Source organism: Schistosoma mansoni, chromosome 5 (genome assembly GCF_000237925.1).
Source record: "Schistosoma mansoni strain Puerto Rico chromosome 5, complete genome".
In the NCBI taxonomy this organism is placed as follows: Eukaryota; Metazoa; Platyhelminthes; class Trematoda; order Strigeidida; family Schistosomatidae; genus Schistosoma; species Schistosoma mansoni.
The window spans coordinates 4172734-4190658 of record NC_031499.1 but is presented as its reverse complement, the minus strand read 5'-3'; the positions used below and the strand labels follow the sequence as shown (position 1 = coordinate 4190658).

Sequence of the window (17925 nt, the reverse complement as noted above, 5' to 3'; positions counted from 1 at the left end):
ATTTTCAATGATTTCAATATCACATAATTTTATACATATACATTAATGGTGATGTATTTTTCATGGACAAAGAAAGTTAAAGCTAAAGGTTCACGAAAGAATAAATATTTTGAATATTTAGTGCGCTATCTCTATCCTTAACCACTTATCGAATGATAATATAATGTTCATCTATTGCATCATACATAGCTTTCAATTATTCATTTTCATCTTTTAGTGTTTTCTGCCATCTCATCTGGTCTCCCAGTGTTTTGTCAACACCATGCTTTCGATGCACTAAAACTCTTTACTCCATCTGACAATTATTGCAACTTCAACATCATGTTTCGTGATACACTACTTACAAACAATCTTGTGAGTAGACGTCACTACACTACAATCTTAAAATTATCGAAAAAAAACTTCATATTGTTCATTTGTATGGTGAAAAATTGTCTACTACTATTCAATCTATTCATAAATTAAATGATTTAACTAAGAGGACGACGTTTTTTTAAACAAAGAGAAAACAGAACAAAGTAGCCAGAGAAAAAAACCTAATTCATTATAATAAGAATCTTTGTTCCGTCCCTTGCATGTATTATGGAAATCCAAAAGACTGTACACATTTACATCTGTATTGACTGATGGATAGAATCATTTTAGTATTTTGATTGATATGTATCATACCTTTACATTAAATGATCTATATTACCTAAGAATGTATACAATATGCTTTTTCTAATAAATGGTAGTAAGTCAATTACAAGCATTTTATTATCAGTAAAACAAATAATAGTAAGCTTAATAATGAAATGGATTATTTTAGCGTAACAACCGAAATATTGCTTGACTACATGGTTCTAACTAGGAAGATAGGATAGAGAGAAAGATTGTACAAACCCATATCTTCTAATATATGTAAGATGTGAAATTTAGACATGAATGGCAGGCTAGTTGGATACGATTCTATATGATACCTTATAATCTATCTGTTATTCCCCGATAACAATAGTGAATGGTAACTTCGGGATCCATTTATGGACCAATATTATGCATATAATTTTTATCGTATATTTGCTAAATAATTAAACTACTCATATTCATGTTCCTTTCATTGTGAGCTTTATTTTGACCTGTAGACTATTATTGTACGATTTACCATTCTTGAGTTATACCCAGTCTATTAATTACTGCTTCCCTTATTCACAACTACATTTGGCTAACTCTTGTACAAATGTTATTTTCTATTTTATTGGTACGATGTGGTCAGTCTGTTTGGTATATAAACTCGGTATGTTTGAAATACAATGATTCATACCACAGAGGCTGTTATTGGTGTTTTGGACTTAACTGGCTGGGCTACGCAGAAGCAGGATCGATAGGCACTCTAGACTGCTCGTACAGTTTTCGTGTGTCACTGTTCCAATCGATAATTCGTTGCTCTCTGATTGGCGGTCGTATCACGTCACACATTAACTAGGCATCCACTCGGCCACAAGATATAACACTATCTTTTTATCACGTCACTGGTCTACGCCAACTAAATGTAATCGATTCCATAGAAGTGGTTGATCTAATAAATACATTTAGACTCAGTGGAATTCGTCAATAATACAATGTTCTTCACCTTTAAATCAACTAGCATTACATAAACGAAATAATGATAGATTGTCACTTCAATTTTTGGTAACCATTTGAGTGACTGATGTAAAACTAGTTAGAATAAAATCGTTCATATTTGAGTGAAGGGTAAACAAAGATACTGAGTAGTTTTATATTCAAACATCCAATTCAAACTTTTTATGTGTTCTCCAAAAAAGAAAACACGTCAGTTAAAACCAATTACAAGTGCTTTGTAAATATCTTAGTTTATTATAAAATCAATACCATTTGTTGGCGTCAATGTGTGAACAAGAAAGTGAATTAGTTCAGAGTGTTGATCACTTGATTGATCTTGAAAGTTTCATCAGCTCTGGTGAGTTAGCGTTTGACCAAATTTCCGAATAAATTTAGAAGGTTTGTTCGAAATTTTCCACCTTACGCCACTGGTGATGTAGTCTAGATACCTATCCTTTGGCCACATGATGAATTTACCGATCACTGGTTCATTATGTTCTACTTGGTGGCTGTGAAATGTGTCCCTAAGAAACAAAGAATACTCGTAGCTTATTGGTATTTGGTCATAGGTGTCACTGAAGCGTTATTTATTTCAGATGGGGCTACCAAGTAAACAATGATGGGGTTAGAATTAATGGGGTTCAAGTAAAAATGATAAATTACTTAATGAGGTAATGAGACTTCATCCATTAAACTTGTTGGAATACTACTTATTTCGTACGCTTAACTATAACCTCCTTCGACGTACAATATTGGATAGTATTCGAATAGATCTAAAGAAAGCTAACGATGATACAATCAAAATGTCACATCAGTCCATGAAGTCATTGACGTTGGAAGGTTCTTGTTTAGGGCCGTCACGATTATTGTAACTTATGATTGATGATGTGTGACATAGATTAAAATAAATTGAAATGGAACAAATGCATGAACCATTTATATTCTGTTAGGTCCAAATTTTCGAAATTATTTTTATCTAACCAATTAATTATCCACTCTTGAATCCTAACGTTTATTCCTAATCTTTTCTAATACCACTGATAATTATACTATATCTTATGAACTAGCATTTGTCTTTACGTTTTTTCATAGTTGAAAGCGTGAGTCAATTGAAGCTAGATCACCAGGGAAAACCTGGAATCACTGGACGGCCACTTCGTCCTATTGTGGAACTCCTCAGCAGTGCGCATCCATGATCTCGCCTCGCGAGATTCGAACCCAGGACTTACCAGTCCCACAAGAGGACGAAACGGCCGTTCAGGGCTCCCAGGTTTTCCCTGGTGGTCTAGCTTCATTTGACTCACGCTTTAAACTATGAAAATACTAAATCTCCACAAAACCCCTTCTGAATATACTTACGTGGTTTTTTAAACATCTTTTATGCAACCGATGTGAATGTTCAGCAAAAATAAATTAACCGGGGAAATTAGTAAAATAATACATTTCAGAAGAGTGAATTTACCTAAAATTGTCTGTAAGAGTCTATATATTCGTGTTATTGATGTCATAGACTACAATCGACTAATCTCTATTGAAGCATATGCATCTTGAACTACTGATCACGATGTTGTTATTAAGTAGTAAGTTCCTAATTGAAGTTGAATAGTGTATATCAGCGTAAATCATGACCCGATTTCGTATTATTTAATAATACTTATCATCTGGATTTGTCCATATCCCAGTATTGAAGAGTACAATTGAGAGTTTGTGGATAATGCATATGAAGTGAAATATACTGAGTTCAAGTCTCGGTTATTGTTGTCTATAACACAAAGTACCTATTATTGGTTCAAATGACAATATGTAAATATCATAGAGATATCATGGCATATTGTAATCAAGTATTATCTTCTGATTGGATTGATACAAGTAAACAATATCAAGTGAATTTGAACTTCACACCACTTCACAAGCTAAGTAGATAACGTGATGGTGTTTGAAGTGAACGGTACTAGATTCGAGTCCCAGAGTGGACATCAACGGTGATATGTGGGTACATATGACTGACGAGCTCCACTGCTAGTCATTATCCATCTTTGTTTATAACGGATTGATAATAGCTTATAACGAGAATAATTATTCAATTTGATGGTGTAATCTAACTGAGCAACAAACCTGACCAAATTGAATAGACTAATTTATTGAACCAGTAAGATCACTTTGTAGAAATAAGTTCGTTTATAAATTTATACTTTTAACTGACTTATATTTGTTTACAAATAGTTTAATGGAGTGTCTCACATGACTAAATAAAATGTTTAGTCATTAAACTATGGATCAAATTGAAGGTCATTCAATAATCATCACTTTATTTAACCCTATCTTATAGTACTTTTACCAATCTATTTGTTTGTATTACTTAAGCCATTGAATGGAAGTAGGATATTAGTTAATTCAAATTACTAATAGCATTACTGACAATAGTGTAGTGACCGGCCAGTCTCGATAAGAACACGATTGGAATAACAGAAACAATTATTATTATTGTAACCAATTGTACCAGAGATTGTTTTACTGTATTTGTTTAACTGTATCAGTTTCACTTCTTGTTCCGCTATCCGCCTTGTTTGGTTCAAGCTTGCTCACGCACTGCTTATTCGCTTGTACTCTTTGGCACGTCTCGGTATTATTTCGATACCACGAGATCGCCAATAAATATACTTGATCTGGACTAGTAAAGCCTTCTGATTTACGGGCTATCAAGGGAACCAAGTCGTTTTTGGACACGTAATCGAATAGTAGTGGTGATCATAGTCCGTCCACGACTCGACATCCACTACAACTGGTGAGCCGTATTTGGAACACGCAATACAGCTGGTAACCCAATCCATCGAGCACAAGTCAAACTTGGCCAATTCTCCAAACCAGATCAATCCGGTGAGTCTATTTATCTATCCACATCTGTTGCATATATTCGTATTGATATTTTTCAATATATAATATTTTGGCAACTTAATATGGTAGATAACGATAAGAATAACATAAATATGATAGACTCCGAGATACAGGTTATCAGTTTTCGACCGGTTCCTTTCATCCCTCATGATCCAGAAGTCTGGTTCGCGGCACTGGAATCTCAATTTGAGATCCGCCGCATAACCAATCAAAGGCAGAAGTACGCCTACGCTTTGGAATCATTGCCCGGGGATCACCTAACCGCTGTCCGTGAGGTTGTCCTCAATCCCAACGTTCCAAACGTTTATGACCGTCTTAAGGATGCCATCCTTCGACATTTCCTCCCATCAAGAGAGGAACGATTGAGGACACTATTAGCACGTCACCCTATGGGTGATGCTAAGCCGAGCCACCACCTCACGCGCCTGCAATCCCTTGCAGGAAACATGACAGCTGACTCTGAGATAGTCAAAGAGTTGTGGCTCGAAGCCTTACCAGTCAGTATCCAGCCAACCCTTACGGCTCTGCTCGAGGACACCCCGCTCAACAAGGTGGCCCTCATAGCAGATAAGATTGTAGCACGAGTTAACACCAAAGACGACTATTTGGTTGCTAGTACTTCCCGTTCTAACGTTGATCTCGATGCTAGACGACCTCCGGCTCATGGGGATAGGGACAGATGTATCCATACTCGTCTCAGTTTCCGAGACCGCGCAAATGTGCCAGCCCCCTACGCCCCCCGACCCAGGTCACAATCTCGTAAGGCCGTAACGACTCGCCCCAAGCGGGCATCTTCCAAGCCACGCCAGAAGGCGGTTTCGGAAGCGAGTCCAGGTTGGTGCTGGTTTCACCGTGCTTTCGGAGCCGGTGCCCGTCATTGTCGAGCTCCCTGCTCATACAAGGCGGGAAACTCCTCAGCCGGCGAGTAAATGCGGCCGTACTCGCCGGCACTTCACCTCAGGTTGGCCGTTTATTTTACGTGCACGATTATCGCACCAACGCTAGGTACCTTGTGGATACGGGTGCCCAAGTTTCTGTCGTACCTATCGGTAACAGTAAGTCTCAAGCCACTATGCTTCGACTACGCGCTGCGAATGGCTCAGTCATTCCCACCTATGGTACACGACAACTTACGGTCAACCTGAGCAACCGACGACAGTATCTGTGGACGTTCATCATTGCCGATGTTCCCACAGCTATACTCGGTATCGATTTCCTACAGCACTATGAATTGCTAGTCGATTCACGTAGGCTGCAGCTAATTGATACTTCGTCGAACAGCAACTTTATGGGCTCTAAAGCCCACACAAACGCGTACCGAATCACAGGTGTATTTCATTCGCGTGACGATTTATTCCACGTTTTATTTCAGAAATTCCCCAAATTAACTAAACCTCTCGAGGAGACTCCATCGGTGACCAATCGTGTGGTACACCACATAGTCACCCGCGGACCACCAGTCACGGCAAGACCTCGCCGACTGGCACCGGACAAATTAGCTTTCGCTAAACGTGAGTTTGACAATTTACTAGCTACTGGTATTATTCGTCCTTCTCACAGTCCTTGGGCCTCACCTCTCCACATGGTTCGAAAAAAGGATGGGGTTAGTTGGAGACCATGCGGAGACTACCGAGCGTTAAACACAGCTACACGTTTCGATAGCTATCCCATCCCCCACATACATGACATCACAGCATCACTCAAGGGCACGACAATTTTTTCCAAGATCGATCTGGTACGAGCATATCACCAGATCCCAGTCGCTCTTGAAGATATAGAGAAAACTGCTATCACGACTCCTTTCGGTTTATTTGAGTTCCTACGAATGCCATTTGGATTACGGAATGCTGCTCAAACTTTCCAAAGGTTTATCGATAGCATTGTACGAGACCTAGATTTTGTTCACGTCTATATTGATGACCTGCTAATCGCATCATCAAACGTAGATGAACATTATCAACACCTGACGCTACTATTCCAGCGCCTTTCGGATAATGGAATAATAGTCAACCCCGACAAGTGTGAACTCGGGAAGAAGGAAATAAAATTCTTAGGTCATGTTATTAAGCATGAGGGTATTCTACCTTGTGAGGATAAAGTACGTACTATAATGGAGTACACTGTACCGTCCACACTCAAGGAACTGAAGGCATTTCTCGGTTTGGTCAACTTCTAACGACGCTTCATTTCGCACGCGGCAGAACAGTTACGACCGTTAACCGATTTACTTCGCGGTAATCCACGCAAACTGGAATGGAACGACGCCGCACGTACTGCATTTTCAGATATCAAAACGGCCCTAGCTCAAGCCACACTTCTCGTGCATCCTGACCCATCAGCCACGCTTAGTATAGCGGTTGATGCATCGGATTTCGCCATAGGAGCCGTTATGCAACAGAATATCTCCGGTAGTTGGCAGCCCCTCGAATTTTTCTCACGACGCCTCACTCCCACGGAGACGAGATATAGCGCTTTTGGTCGCGAACTGCTAGCAGCCTACTGCGCCATCAAACATTTCCGGCACGCTGTAGAAGGTCGTAAGTTCATCTTATTCACCGACCATAAGCCCTTAACGTATGCTCTGCATACCAAGTCTGACCGCTACTCACCACGAGAGTGCAGACATTTGGACTATATCTCCCAGTTCACGACAGACCTTCGTCACATCAAAGGCGAGTCGAACTGTGTTGCTGATGCTTTATCACGTATCCAACTTAATGCAGTTACTTTGCCAATGCTTGACCTACCTGCTATAGCCGCCGCCCAAGCAAACGATACTTCATGCACGGAAGCACAACAGTCTACGTCCCTTCAGTGTCGGGAAGTACCCCTAGCTACTAGCTCAGGTACTATCCTATGCGATACTTCTACGGGCCTCCCTCGACCCATCGTACCCTCCGCTTATCGCCGTCTCGTCTTTGATGCCCTTCATGGTCTATCTCATCCTGGTATCGCAGCCACCCTACGCCTCATCGCTGCACGATACGTCTGGCCGTCAATGAATAAAGATGTCCGTATGTGGGTAAAGCAATGCTTGCAATGTCAACGATCAAAAGTGCACAGGCACGTAGCTGCCCCTATTGGCACTTTCGCTACGCCTGATGCTCGCTTCGATCACGTTCACATAGACATTGTAGGACCATTACCACCATCGCACGGGTATGATCACATACTCACGTGCATTGATCGTTTCACAAAATGGCCCGAAGCTATTCCCATCACGTCTATTACGGTGGAGACAGTCGCTCACCGCTTCGTAGAACGATGGATAGCACTGTACGGTTGTCCCTCGACTGTCACGACTGACCGAGGACAACAATTTGAGTCCGCATTATTCTCCTCACTAACACGGCTGCTTGGTACGGAACGCATACGCACTACCGCCTACCATCCAGCATCAAACGGTTTAGTTGAACGGTTTCATCGCCAACTTAAAAGTGCTCTTCGAGCACACGTAAACAACAATTGGTACGAAACCCTTCCGCTCGTCCTCCTGGGAATCAGAACGAGTCTAAAGGCAGATATTCAATGTTCCGCCGCTGAACTTGTTTACGGCACGACATTGCGTCTGCCTGGGGAATTTTTCACACCACGGAGCAGCACTAAGTTCGGCGAATCAGACTACGTCCAACGACTGTCTGCATTCATGCGAACACTGACTCCGGTGTCGACTCGTATACAACATCGACAGGTCGCTCTCCCTCGAGAGTTATCTACCTGTTCACATGTTTTCATACGAGTAGATTCGGTACGCAAACCTCTACAACAGCCTTACGAAGGACCTTTTCACGTGATTTCCCGTCACGAAAAGACCTTCAAGGTTGATCGACGTGGCCGCATCGAAACAGTCAGCATTGATCGTCTCAAGCCAGCACACGTCGATGACAGTGCTATACCTGATAAGCCGAGACTTAATGCTAGACCCATCAAAGCTTCTAGCGGGATCTCTACATCTACTTCGGATCCCACGCTAGATGCACCTGAGACCTCATTCTCACGTCCCAGTCAACAGCACGTGTCATCTGCCCCGTCTACGGACGAGACTTCCGTCTCACGTCCAGACCGGCAGACCACACCGCCCTTGACTGCGGATGAGATTGCAGGCTCACGAGGTTCGAACGAGACTACCGTCTCACGTTCTGGTCGCCGAGTACGCTTACCCGTACGCTTTCTCGACTAACCTCATAACCAACTACGGATACAGTATAGGAATCTACCCCTATACTACACGAAAGCTACACTTTTCTCTTTTTCTTTCATTTTTTTTTGTTTACCCCGAGCCTACGCCTCTGACCATCGCTGTTCTGGTATCGTCGACTTTAGTCAATCTTGGCGAAAGCTGGCCTGATCACCCACGCTATAGTCAACGCACTCAGTCGATCTCTCTGACTCCAAATACGTATGACATACATTTGGTCCCGAACATGGTTATCCTGGTCGCATCTGGTTCCTTGGCTCAATCTGGTTTCGTCCTACGTCTGCAGCGTTTCTGGTCCGGACCTCTACGAACGCAACCTTCAGATTCTGGATACAAACCACTCTGGTGTAGCATGCTAATCCAAGCAATCAATACAGTACGTTCCTTCTGATACCGTTCTACGTCAAAGACTTTTGGTGGCAACTCGAGGATCAACGATCACTCCCTGTTCTGCCAACGCCTTCGTCCTACAATGGCACGTTTCGCGATCAGTCCCACGAGCGAAACCGCTACGTATCGAAAGAGTAAACCCTTTCTAGCGGGGGGCTCCTGTAGTGACCGGCCAGTCTCGATAAGAACACGATTGGAATAACAGAAACAATTATTATTATTGTAACCAATTGTACCAGAGATTGTTTTACTGTATTTGTTTAACTGTATCAGTTTCACTTCTTGTTCCGCTATCCGCCTTGTTTGGTTCAAGCTTGCTCACGCACTGCTTATTCGCTTGTACTCTTTGGCACGTCTCGGTATTATTTCGATACCACGAGATCGCCAATAAATATACTTGATCTGGACTAGTAAAGCCTTCTGATTTACGGGCTATCAAGGGAACCAAGTCGTTTTTGGACACGTAATCGAATAGTAGTGGTGATCATAGTCCGTCCACGACTCGACATCCACTACAATAGTATAGTGTAGGAACAAGCTAGCTAGAATTGAGAATACGGCGTTTAGGTATAATGAGAACTAAAAATAGTGTGATGTGTTCTGCTTAGGTCGATAGATATAAGTAGTATGTATCATTAATATAAAGTAAAATGCTTGGCTATAGAAGGTTAAGAAGATAGGAAAGAATAGAACGAGAACAGAGAATGATTGATGTGGAAATGAAAGAACAATGAATTCTGAGACGATTGATTGACATTTTGCAGAAGGAACAGCCAAATTTGATACAATTGATTGACACTGTATAGTTCTCAGATTTTACTAAGAAATTTTGTAAGTTCGTGTTTAAATACATTCGGTCGTCCCCGTGTGTGTTCTTGCTCACTACAGTACCTTTGCATACTGCTCAAAAAGTTTAAAATGATAACGAGAAATTAGTTGCTGTCTTTATAGAGTAGGAATGATAGTTTTGAATGTATTGAGTCCTCAATTCTGTCGCTGTAGATTGTATATAACAGGTAACTTAACAACGTCCCTAAATCTTAACTCAAAACACTAATTTCTGAAATGAACATTAACTTGGTGGGATTAAATTTTTTGAACAAACTAGTCAGACAACACTTCTTAGGTTTTTTCACGAAACTCATCAATCCATACGTATAGAAACCTTTATGGTATTATAGGTGATATTAATTCATGGTGAAGACTTTGATCTTTTATCTTTAACCCTAACGCGAACTAGGAACAATGAAGGCATTCCTTAAAATGTATCTAGGTTTTTTTAAAGATTTCAGCTGAAAACTCATCCTGGTTGTTTTAAGCACGTTCATACATCGTCCTTTTACTGTATTATTATTGTTACTGTTGTCAAAGTAAAGTGTATCCATGGCTTAAACAATTTGATACTTTGCTATAAAATTTACAAACCCTCAAATATGAATGTTTAATAAGGTTTGACAGTTCGTCTTAAGCTTATTCTACTTTTAATGATGCAAACATAATCAAATTAGTGATTAACTGTGCTTAGTAGCTCAATTGATAACAGATAAGAGTTAAAGATGTAAGGTACTGAGTTCGAGTCCGAATATGAATGTCAATACTTGGATATAGGCACATCCATCTGATGAGTGGTAAATAGGACGAAAAACTTACTTTATATAACATTTGTAGACACAATTCACTTATCTTAAAGATTCAATTCAATGTTTATGTAAACTCTGTTCTTTATAGTTTCTTACTTACTATTTATCAATTAACTATTCATAACTAATGTAAATAACATACAGACTTCTGTTTTGTTTGTTCAGTAACATGTGATATGTAAAAGAATGTATTATATGTAAACAATGAGTTACTGACCAATTTCCATGTAAACATTTATGGAATAAGATAAATCCTTTCTCTTTAAATTATTTATTGTTCTCATTAAGTATTCAAGACTAAACAGGTGATTAGATTCATTTCATCAGCCATAAACCTAATTGAAATCGTGAGTCAATTGAAGCTAGAACACCATGGAAAACCTAGAAGCACTGGACGGCCGCTTCATCCTATTGTAAGACTCCTCAGCATTGCGCATCCACGATCCCGCCTCGCGAGATTCAAACTCAGGACCTATCAGTCTCGCGCGCGAGCGCTTAACTTGTAGACCACTGAGCCGGCAGGCATCCAATTCTGTTAATGTCTAACTTCAACCAATCCACGAAGTTGAATAACCATTCACCAATTGTCTACAGTGAGTTGATATCTCACAACAGACGTGGTTGAACTCCACTGGTCAGTGTTTCTCACTAGAACTTCAGGAAATACCTCGTGGAGCCAGTCACTAGTGAGCATATGATCATTATCAGAAGAGATCTCGTGGAAATGATGAGTCAATTTTTTATTGATAAAAACTATCCAGTGAGAAAGAATTATTAAAACATGTTAAGAGAAATCCTTAATGGTATGCAACTTGCTGGTTGAGATTCTTCAGAAATCAATAATTGAAATTTAGTTTCAGTTAGATTATTAATCATGGCATTGTAAAAATGAAGATATATATTCGAACCACAATTAATCTCTTGTAGGACTAAGACATTTCTACTGAACTATTATGTATTGGTAGTCGACATAAAATTTGTTTAATCGTCCTTTGTGATTAAACTTTATCGATTGGGTTACTGGATGCTAAACATTTGAATGAACTTGACATCATACAGCATTTTACTCAGTTTCAGATTGTTGAGTGTAATCAACACAAAACTGGTAACCAATGAGTTTAGTGTACATCAGAACCCACAAATAACTGTCATACCCCAGTAATGATTGAGATCAAATAGTACATATTCAAAATATCTGTTTACAAAACTGGCTTTAATATTATTGACATGTTTGGCAATCATTATCTTTATACCCTGTCAATGAATATCAAAACATTTCTAAACACTAGTTGGTTTCAAACATTGAACATATAAATTGTATTACTACAATTAGTAGCTATAAGCATACTAAAATGATAAATATATGTTTTTGTTATACCCCAATGAGTAGAACAATTACATTTCTGATGTTTGGTGACTTAATGTAGGCCACTTCTTCAGAGTAAATAAATAACCGACATTAAATTAACACAAGTTTAAATAGTACAAAGGAAAACAGTGCAGAATATTTTTGGTGCGATCAGAATTATAATAGGTTTTTATAAGACAACTAACACTAAGAACGCTTTAGTCAGAATAAAAGATACGATCCTGTTCAAATCCACACAAATTGGCCTATGTCGATTGTGATGCGTTTTACATTGGAGAGTCCTCCTGTAAAATCTCAACTGGTGCCAAAGAACCCAGGACCTAACAGTATCGAGCGCGAGCGCTTCAAATCTCGCGACGTGGGATCGTGGATGCGCACCGCTGAAGAGTCCCACAATAGGACGAAACGGCCGTCAAATAGTGCTTCCAGGTTTTCCATGATGGTCTAGCTTCAATTGACTCATGATTTCAACTATAAAATTACTGTAATCTACACAAACCCCCTTCTGATAGTTTAAACTTTTATTTGTAAAAGTGGCTATCTTATGAGTTTTGATATTCATTAGTGTTAACAAAAAACATACTGTAAGGATAAACAATCTCAATCAATAAAATGATTTCTACCGTCGAATATAGGTACTGATGAATAATGTATGTAGTTTGTAAATATTATCATAAATTTTCTGATTTTCATTACTTACTCTGATTATAGTTAGAAAACTATAATAAATCAGAAACCGTTGAACAGTAGTTTCAAAATAGTGTGGGATTCTTCCGGGGTGTATATCCACAACGCCACCCCGACCGAACATAAGACTAGTAGGTCATGTGATGAACCGATAAGTGAGGTGACATTTAATAGCTTACATTTATAATTTCATTCAATTCATGATATTGCTATATCAATATCACCCATAAATAAGTGTCTTATATCCAATATGGTTGACCTCCATTAGTCAGAGCTTTTCATTAGAGCTTAGAGAATTACCTCTCGAAATTAGTTATAAATTTTTTTTAATATATATTATTTAGGCTATATTTAATCTGAGCTAAACACAAATCGAGTTGCTAAGGTAGATAGTTATCTTATACATTGAGAATTTAGAATACAATATCTAACTAACAACTATCTAACAACTACCAGAGTTCTATTCACATATATATATATATAAACTAATTCTCTATATAGAGTTGAGATCATGAGTCAATGGAAACAAGACCACAATGGAAAATCTAGAAGCGATGAACGGCCGTTTCGTCCTATTGTGGGACACCTCAGCAGTGCGCATCCACGATCCCGCCATGCGAGATTCGAACCCACCCACAACTCACTGATGACATTGGTGAATCGTTGCCCAATTTTGTGGATTGGTTGAAGTTAGACATTAACACCGTTCTATGCCGGCTCAGTGGTCTATCGGTTAAGTGCTGTGGCGCGAGACTGGTAGGTCTTGGGTTCGAATCTCACAAGGAGGGATCGTGGATGCGCACTGATGAGGAGTCGCACAATAGAACGAAACAGCCGTCCATTGCTTCCAGATTTTCCATGGTGTTTTAGCTTTAATTGACTCATGATCTCAACTGTATAAAGCTACTAAAATCTCCAGAAAACCCCTTCTAATAATTCTTTATACTTAAGAATCGAAACGGATATATATATATATATATATACATATATATATATATATAATTTGACCGAATTTAAAGTTCTTAAATGTATTTTGTGACCTGCAGAAAAAGAAGTGATACTTCCATAAAAATGAATGACTTCTAGACTATTTCTTTAATGTAAAGGCGCTTTCTTATACGTTATTTGTCTATTTTGTTTGGATACCGGTCTTTCCTTGTATACAACAGGTGAACAATAAACATTTGACTTAGTTTTCGAATGATCATTCAAAAAGAAAAAAAACGCCTGGATAATCAATATTTTTTCGGAAAGAAGAAAAAGGGAAATAAAAATTAATGAGAAGAAATATCAGACTATTTGAAGATATAAGTTACAACTACATTATATATGTGCCACACAAAAAATTGTCATTTTATTAGTTTGTCTGAGGGCTATGATACTGAGCGGGTGCCCAAACCGAAATAGGTGGTTTTCTTAGAAGGCCACACCCGGAGCCTTCGACCTAAAGATCTGATCCATAAGGTAGTGGAACATCGTGAGGAGATGTTGTCCCATGGTAGCCAGTGACCAACGATTGATTTATACGTCATTTGTTCCCTCAGGATACTGGAGTCCATGTGCACCATTGGTTCGGAATGAGGGTTTTCCAACTCCTTTAGGTGGACTCGCCGTGTCCACCAACCCGGTTAGAGCACCAGACATTCACTTTTTGTCCTCTCAATTTCGTAAACAACACCTGTGGTTCTAGAAGGCATTGAGTAGGACTTCCCTGTAAGAGGCTATATACGCGTGGCCATATGAGAGCATTTGGAGATGGAGAGCGGACTCTCCTCACCCTCGGCCGTACCAGGGCATTTGGGGGCATAAGATTCATGAAATGATTAGGATTCATTTTTATGATATTGTCTTTCAGTTATATCAAATTAGCTATTCATTTTTTCAATAGATGATCTTAACATGAAATATATGAAATGATGTAGGTTGATTGTGCAGTTAACTCTTTAAATCTAAACATCTTTTCTATGGCGGATTCAAAGTTAATGTAACATGAAATACATATAATCTAAGAGTTGAATACATGAGTCGATGTAAGTCAGTCCACCATGGAAAACCTGAAAGCACAAGACGACCAACTTACCTTAGTATGGGACTCCTTAGCAGTACGCATCTGCGATCCCAAACGCGGAACTCAAACCCATGACCCTCGATCTCACGAGCAAACACTTAACCTCTAGACCATTGTGCCGGTCAGCATCCCACGGTATCAATGTCTAACTCCAACCAATTCACGAAATTATGCCACCGCCCATCATTGACTTCAATGAGTAATTGGATGCGCACTGGTGAGGAATTCCTTACTAGGACGAAACGGTTGTCCAATGCTTCCAGGTTTTCAATGGTAGCTTAGCTTAAAATTATTCATGAATTCGACCAATACATTACTACAATCTCCATAAACTCCCATTCTGTAAGTACCACCATTTTCATAGTTCTGATTATCGTTATCATAATAATTTACATATATTTCTTCTATAAGATGACATCAAACTATCTTCCTCTATTTCATTTACATTTAATTCATTCACTTGTGAATCAAAATTGAATGAATATTAGAAAGGATTAGTAATTAACTTTTCACCAGTGAAATCAATGTTACTATACCTAATGTTAAACAAATAGTTACCAAGTGAAACATTCTATATATATAAGTTTATATAAACAAATCTATTCGTATATGGGTTACTTAGGAGACACTTGATTCTACAATAATTATTGTCGTTTATATATCAGAACTTTCATCCAAATTAGAGCGAATAGTTTCATAGTATTTAGGCGCCAAATTGATGTAAGACATTAAATAGGAATAATATTTTTTGTAAAATCTCAGTGAATGAATCTGAAGTGAATCCAATGTTTCGCCTGACAATCTAGTCCAAGGAAATATAAATGAGAAATATTCAAGTTTCATTGAAATCATGAACCGATCAATGTTAGACGATCGTTAAAGACTGATTGTCCGTTTCGGCTCAGTAGGGAATCCCTCAACTACTAAGCCGTTGTTTGACGGTGTTAATGTCTTACATCAACCAATCCACGATATTATGCAACGTCTGAGGAGTCCCACAATAGGACGAAACGGTCGTCCAGTGCTGATCAGATCACTATTTTAATAAAATTCAATAATCTTCATAACCCCAAACTGAAAAATATTTAATCATTTCCAACTTTTAAGCAAAATAAAAATATTTTTTAAAAGCTAATCAATTATTTTGATCTTCGTTCCTCCAAGTGAATGATTTTATTTCATAAACTTCCATTAGCTTATGGGCTGTTCCTCTTCTCTGAACATACCATGAATCAGATTTCAATCATTGGTGAATAGTGAATTTTCACGGCATTTTAGGTATATACGTGTATATACTGGTCCCATGTTTCATGGTGATTACTGGGTAACGTTCCTAGTATTGTCTGAGTGTTCATAGCATGAAATTAATTGCCATTTTTAACATTAGAAATCACTAAATTATAAAGCATGATTCACTCTAGTCTATTAAACATGTTATGGAAACTCTGGCATAACTAGAGATTACTATCCTATGTTCACTTCAGATCTGGCATCAGAGTAAATTTGCTCAGCTGATTACATTTATTGTCGATTGGTATCATTATTATCATTGTGATCATTATCAAGTCTCCTTTAAAAGAAGTAACCGACAATGGAACTATCAAAACTTATAACCTTTTTTTTCTATTTAATGCTTATGAGGTTAGTACCAACATCTTAAACGAATTCATTGTTTGGGCTTGACATTTTAGATATTGTTACTGAATCGGTTAGATTACATTTGGTATTTTTGATCTTCTTACCTATTATGTGTTTATATAAACCAGTTCACCAATGTATGCAACAATTGATGGTTACATCACTTCATAATGAATACAATTCAGGACATACAGCTTTTTTAAATTTCATTATCATAGCTTAACTCTAGATTAACTCAATATCAAACGTAAATAACAGATATAAACAAACATGGATGCTTATAATGCTTGTCACTTAAGGCAATATCGAGGCAATTCCTCATAGAATACATATATGCCAATAGGAGACTGATCAACTGCAGACCTAAACATCAATGGAAAGATTCAAGTAAACAATACCCATTGAATTTAAATAACAGATACTTTTAAAAACTAACTGTATACAAGAATTTTGTCAGTAATAATCAGTCACCACTTAACCTCGGAGTTAAATGACGGATTTGAAGAGTATTTATTGTCATTCTGGACAATATCTACAGTGCTTATTATGTTAAGATTGTATTGAGATTTTCAGTAACCCCACAAGTAGTACAGTAGTTTTCTACTAAAATAACTGGCAAAACTATTATACAATTACTATTTACAACTAATTCAAAACAAATCACCTTATTTAAAAAGAAAAAGAGAACTTACCATCTTGATCGAAATGATTCCAGACATCACCAAATTGTGAAGCTGTAAAATTACGAAATTTTTTTGTATTTGGATCAAAATAATTTAATAAACAATTTCCAGATCGATAATTTTCCATACGTCTTGCTTCAGGTATTTCAGTTTGTAACGCTTCACCAGGAGTCATACTTAAACGTCGATAAGCCATTAGTCTATTATCAGGTATGTATATGTGTTATAATAGATACTATTATTATCTTTATCAATTATGTGGAAATGATCTGGTTGTTTGATTTCGCAGAATTCGAATTCGTCAAATTAACATTATTGTACCGAACAAACTAACAAAAAAAGATTTAGGGAAAATTTAATTCTAATTAGCCAATCAGAAGTGAGTAGATAAAATTTGATTGGTCAACATAGATGATCAGGTAATATAATGAAAATAATATCTTTTGACTGATAACATTTTGAATAATTCTGTGGTATATGGATCCAAAACGTGAATCGCAGGTTTTCAGGCGGAACTAAAATATCAGAGATTATGAGTAGTAGAAATATTTCAGTAAGCTACTCAAATTGTTAAAAATGATTAAAAAAAAATCTAATTTTTGCCACCAGAGAGTAAAATAAGTGTTAAATGTAACGAATACTTAATTATCTCTTTAAATTGTACAACGAAATCGATACTTACTTACTTACTTACTTTCGTCTGTTACTCCCAATGGAGCATAGGCCGCTGACCAGCATTCTCCAACCCAGTCTGTCCT

At 38.0% G+C, this 17925-nt stretch overlaps 1 protein-coding gene across 1 annotated transcript in view; it reads right to left on the bottom strand.

Annotated features, from left to right (window-relative positions):
* Smp_146280 (putative calbindin-32) overlaps positions 1-17363 on the bottom strand; it is a gene marked incomplete at both ends in the record, with an annotated part of 62862 nt that extends 45499 nt beyond the window's left edge. Inside the window, one exon of the mRNA XM_018797683.1 lies at positions 17177-17363. Within this exon, the coding sequence (XP_018652701.1) occupies positions 17177-17363 (187 nt within the window). The remainder of the gene's footprint in view (positions 1-17176) is intronic.
* Positions 17364-17925: the final 562 nt, after the last annotated feature.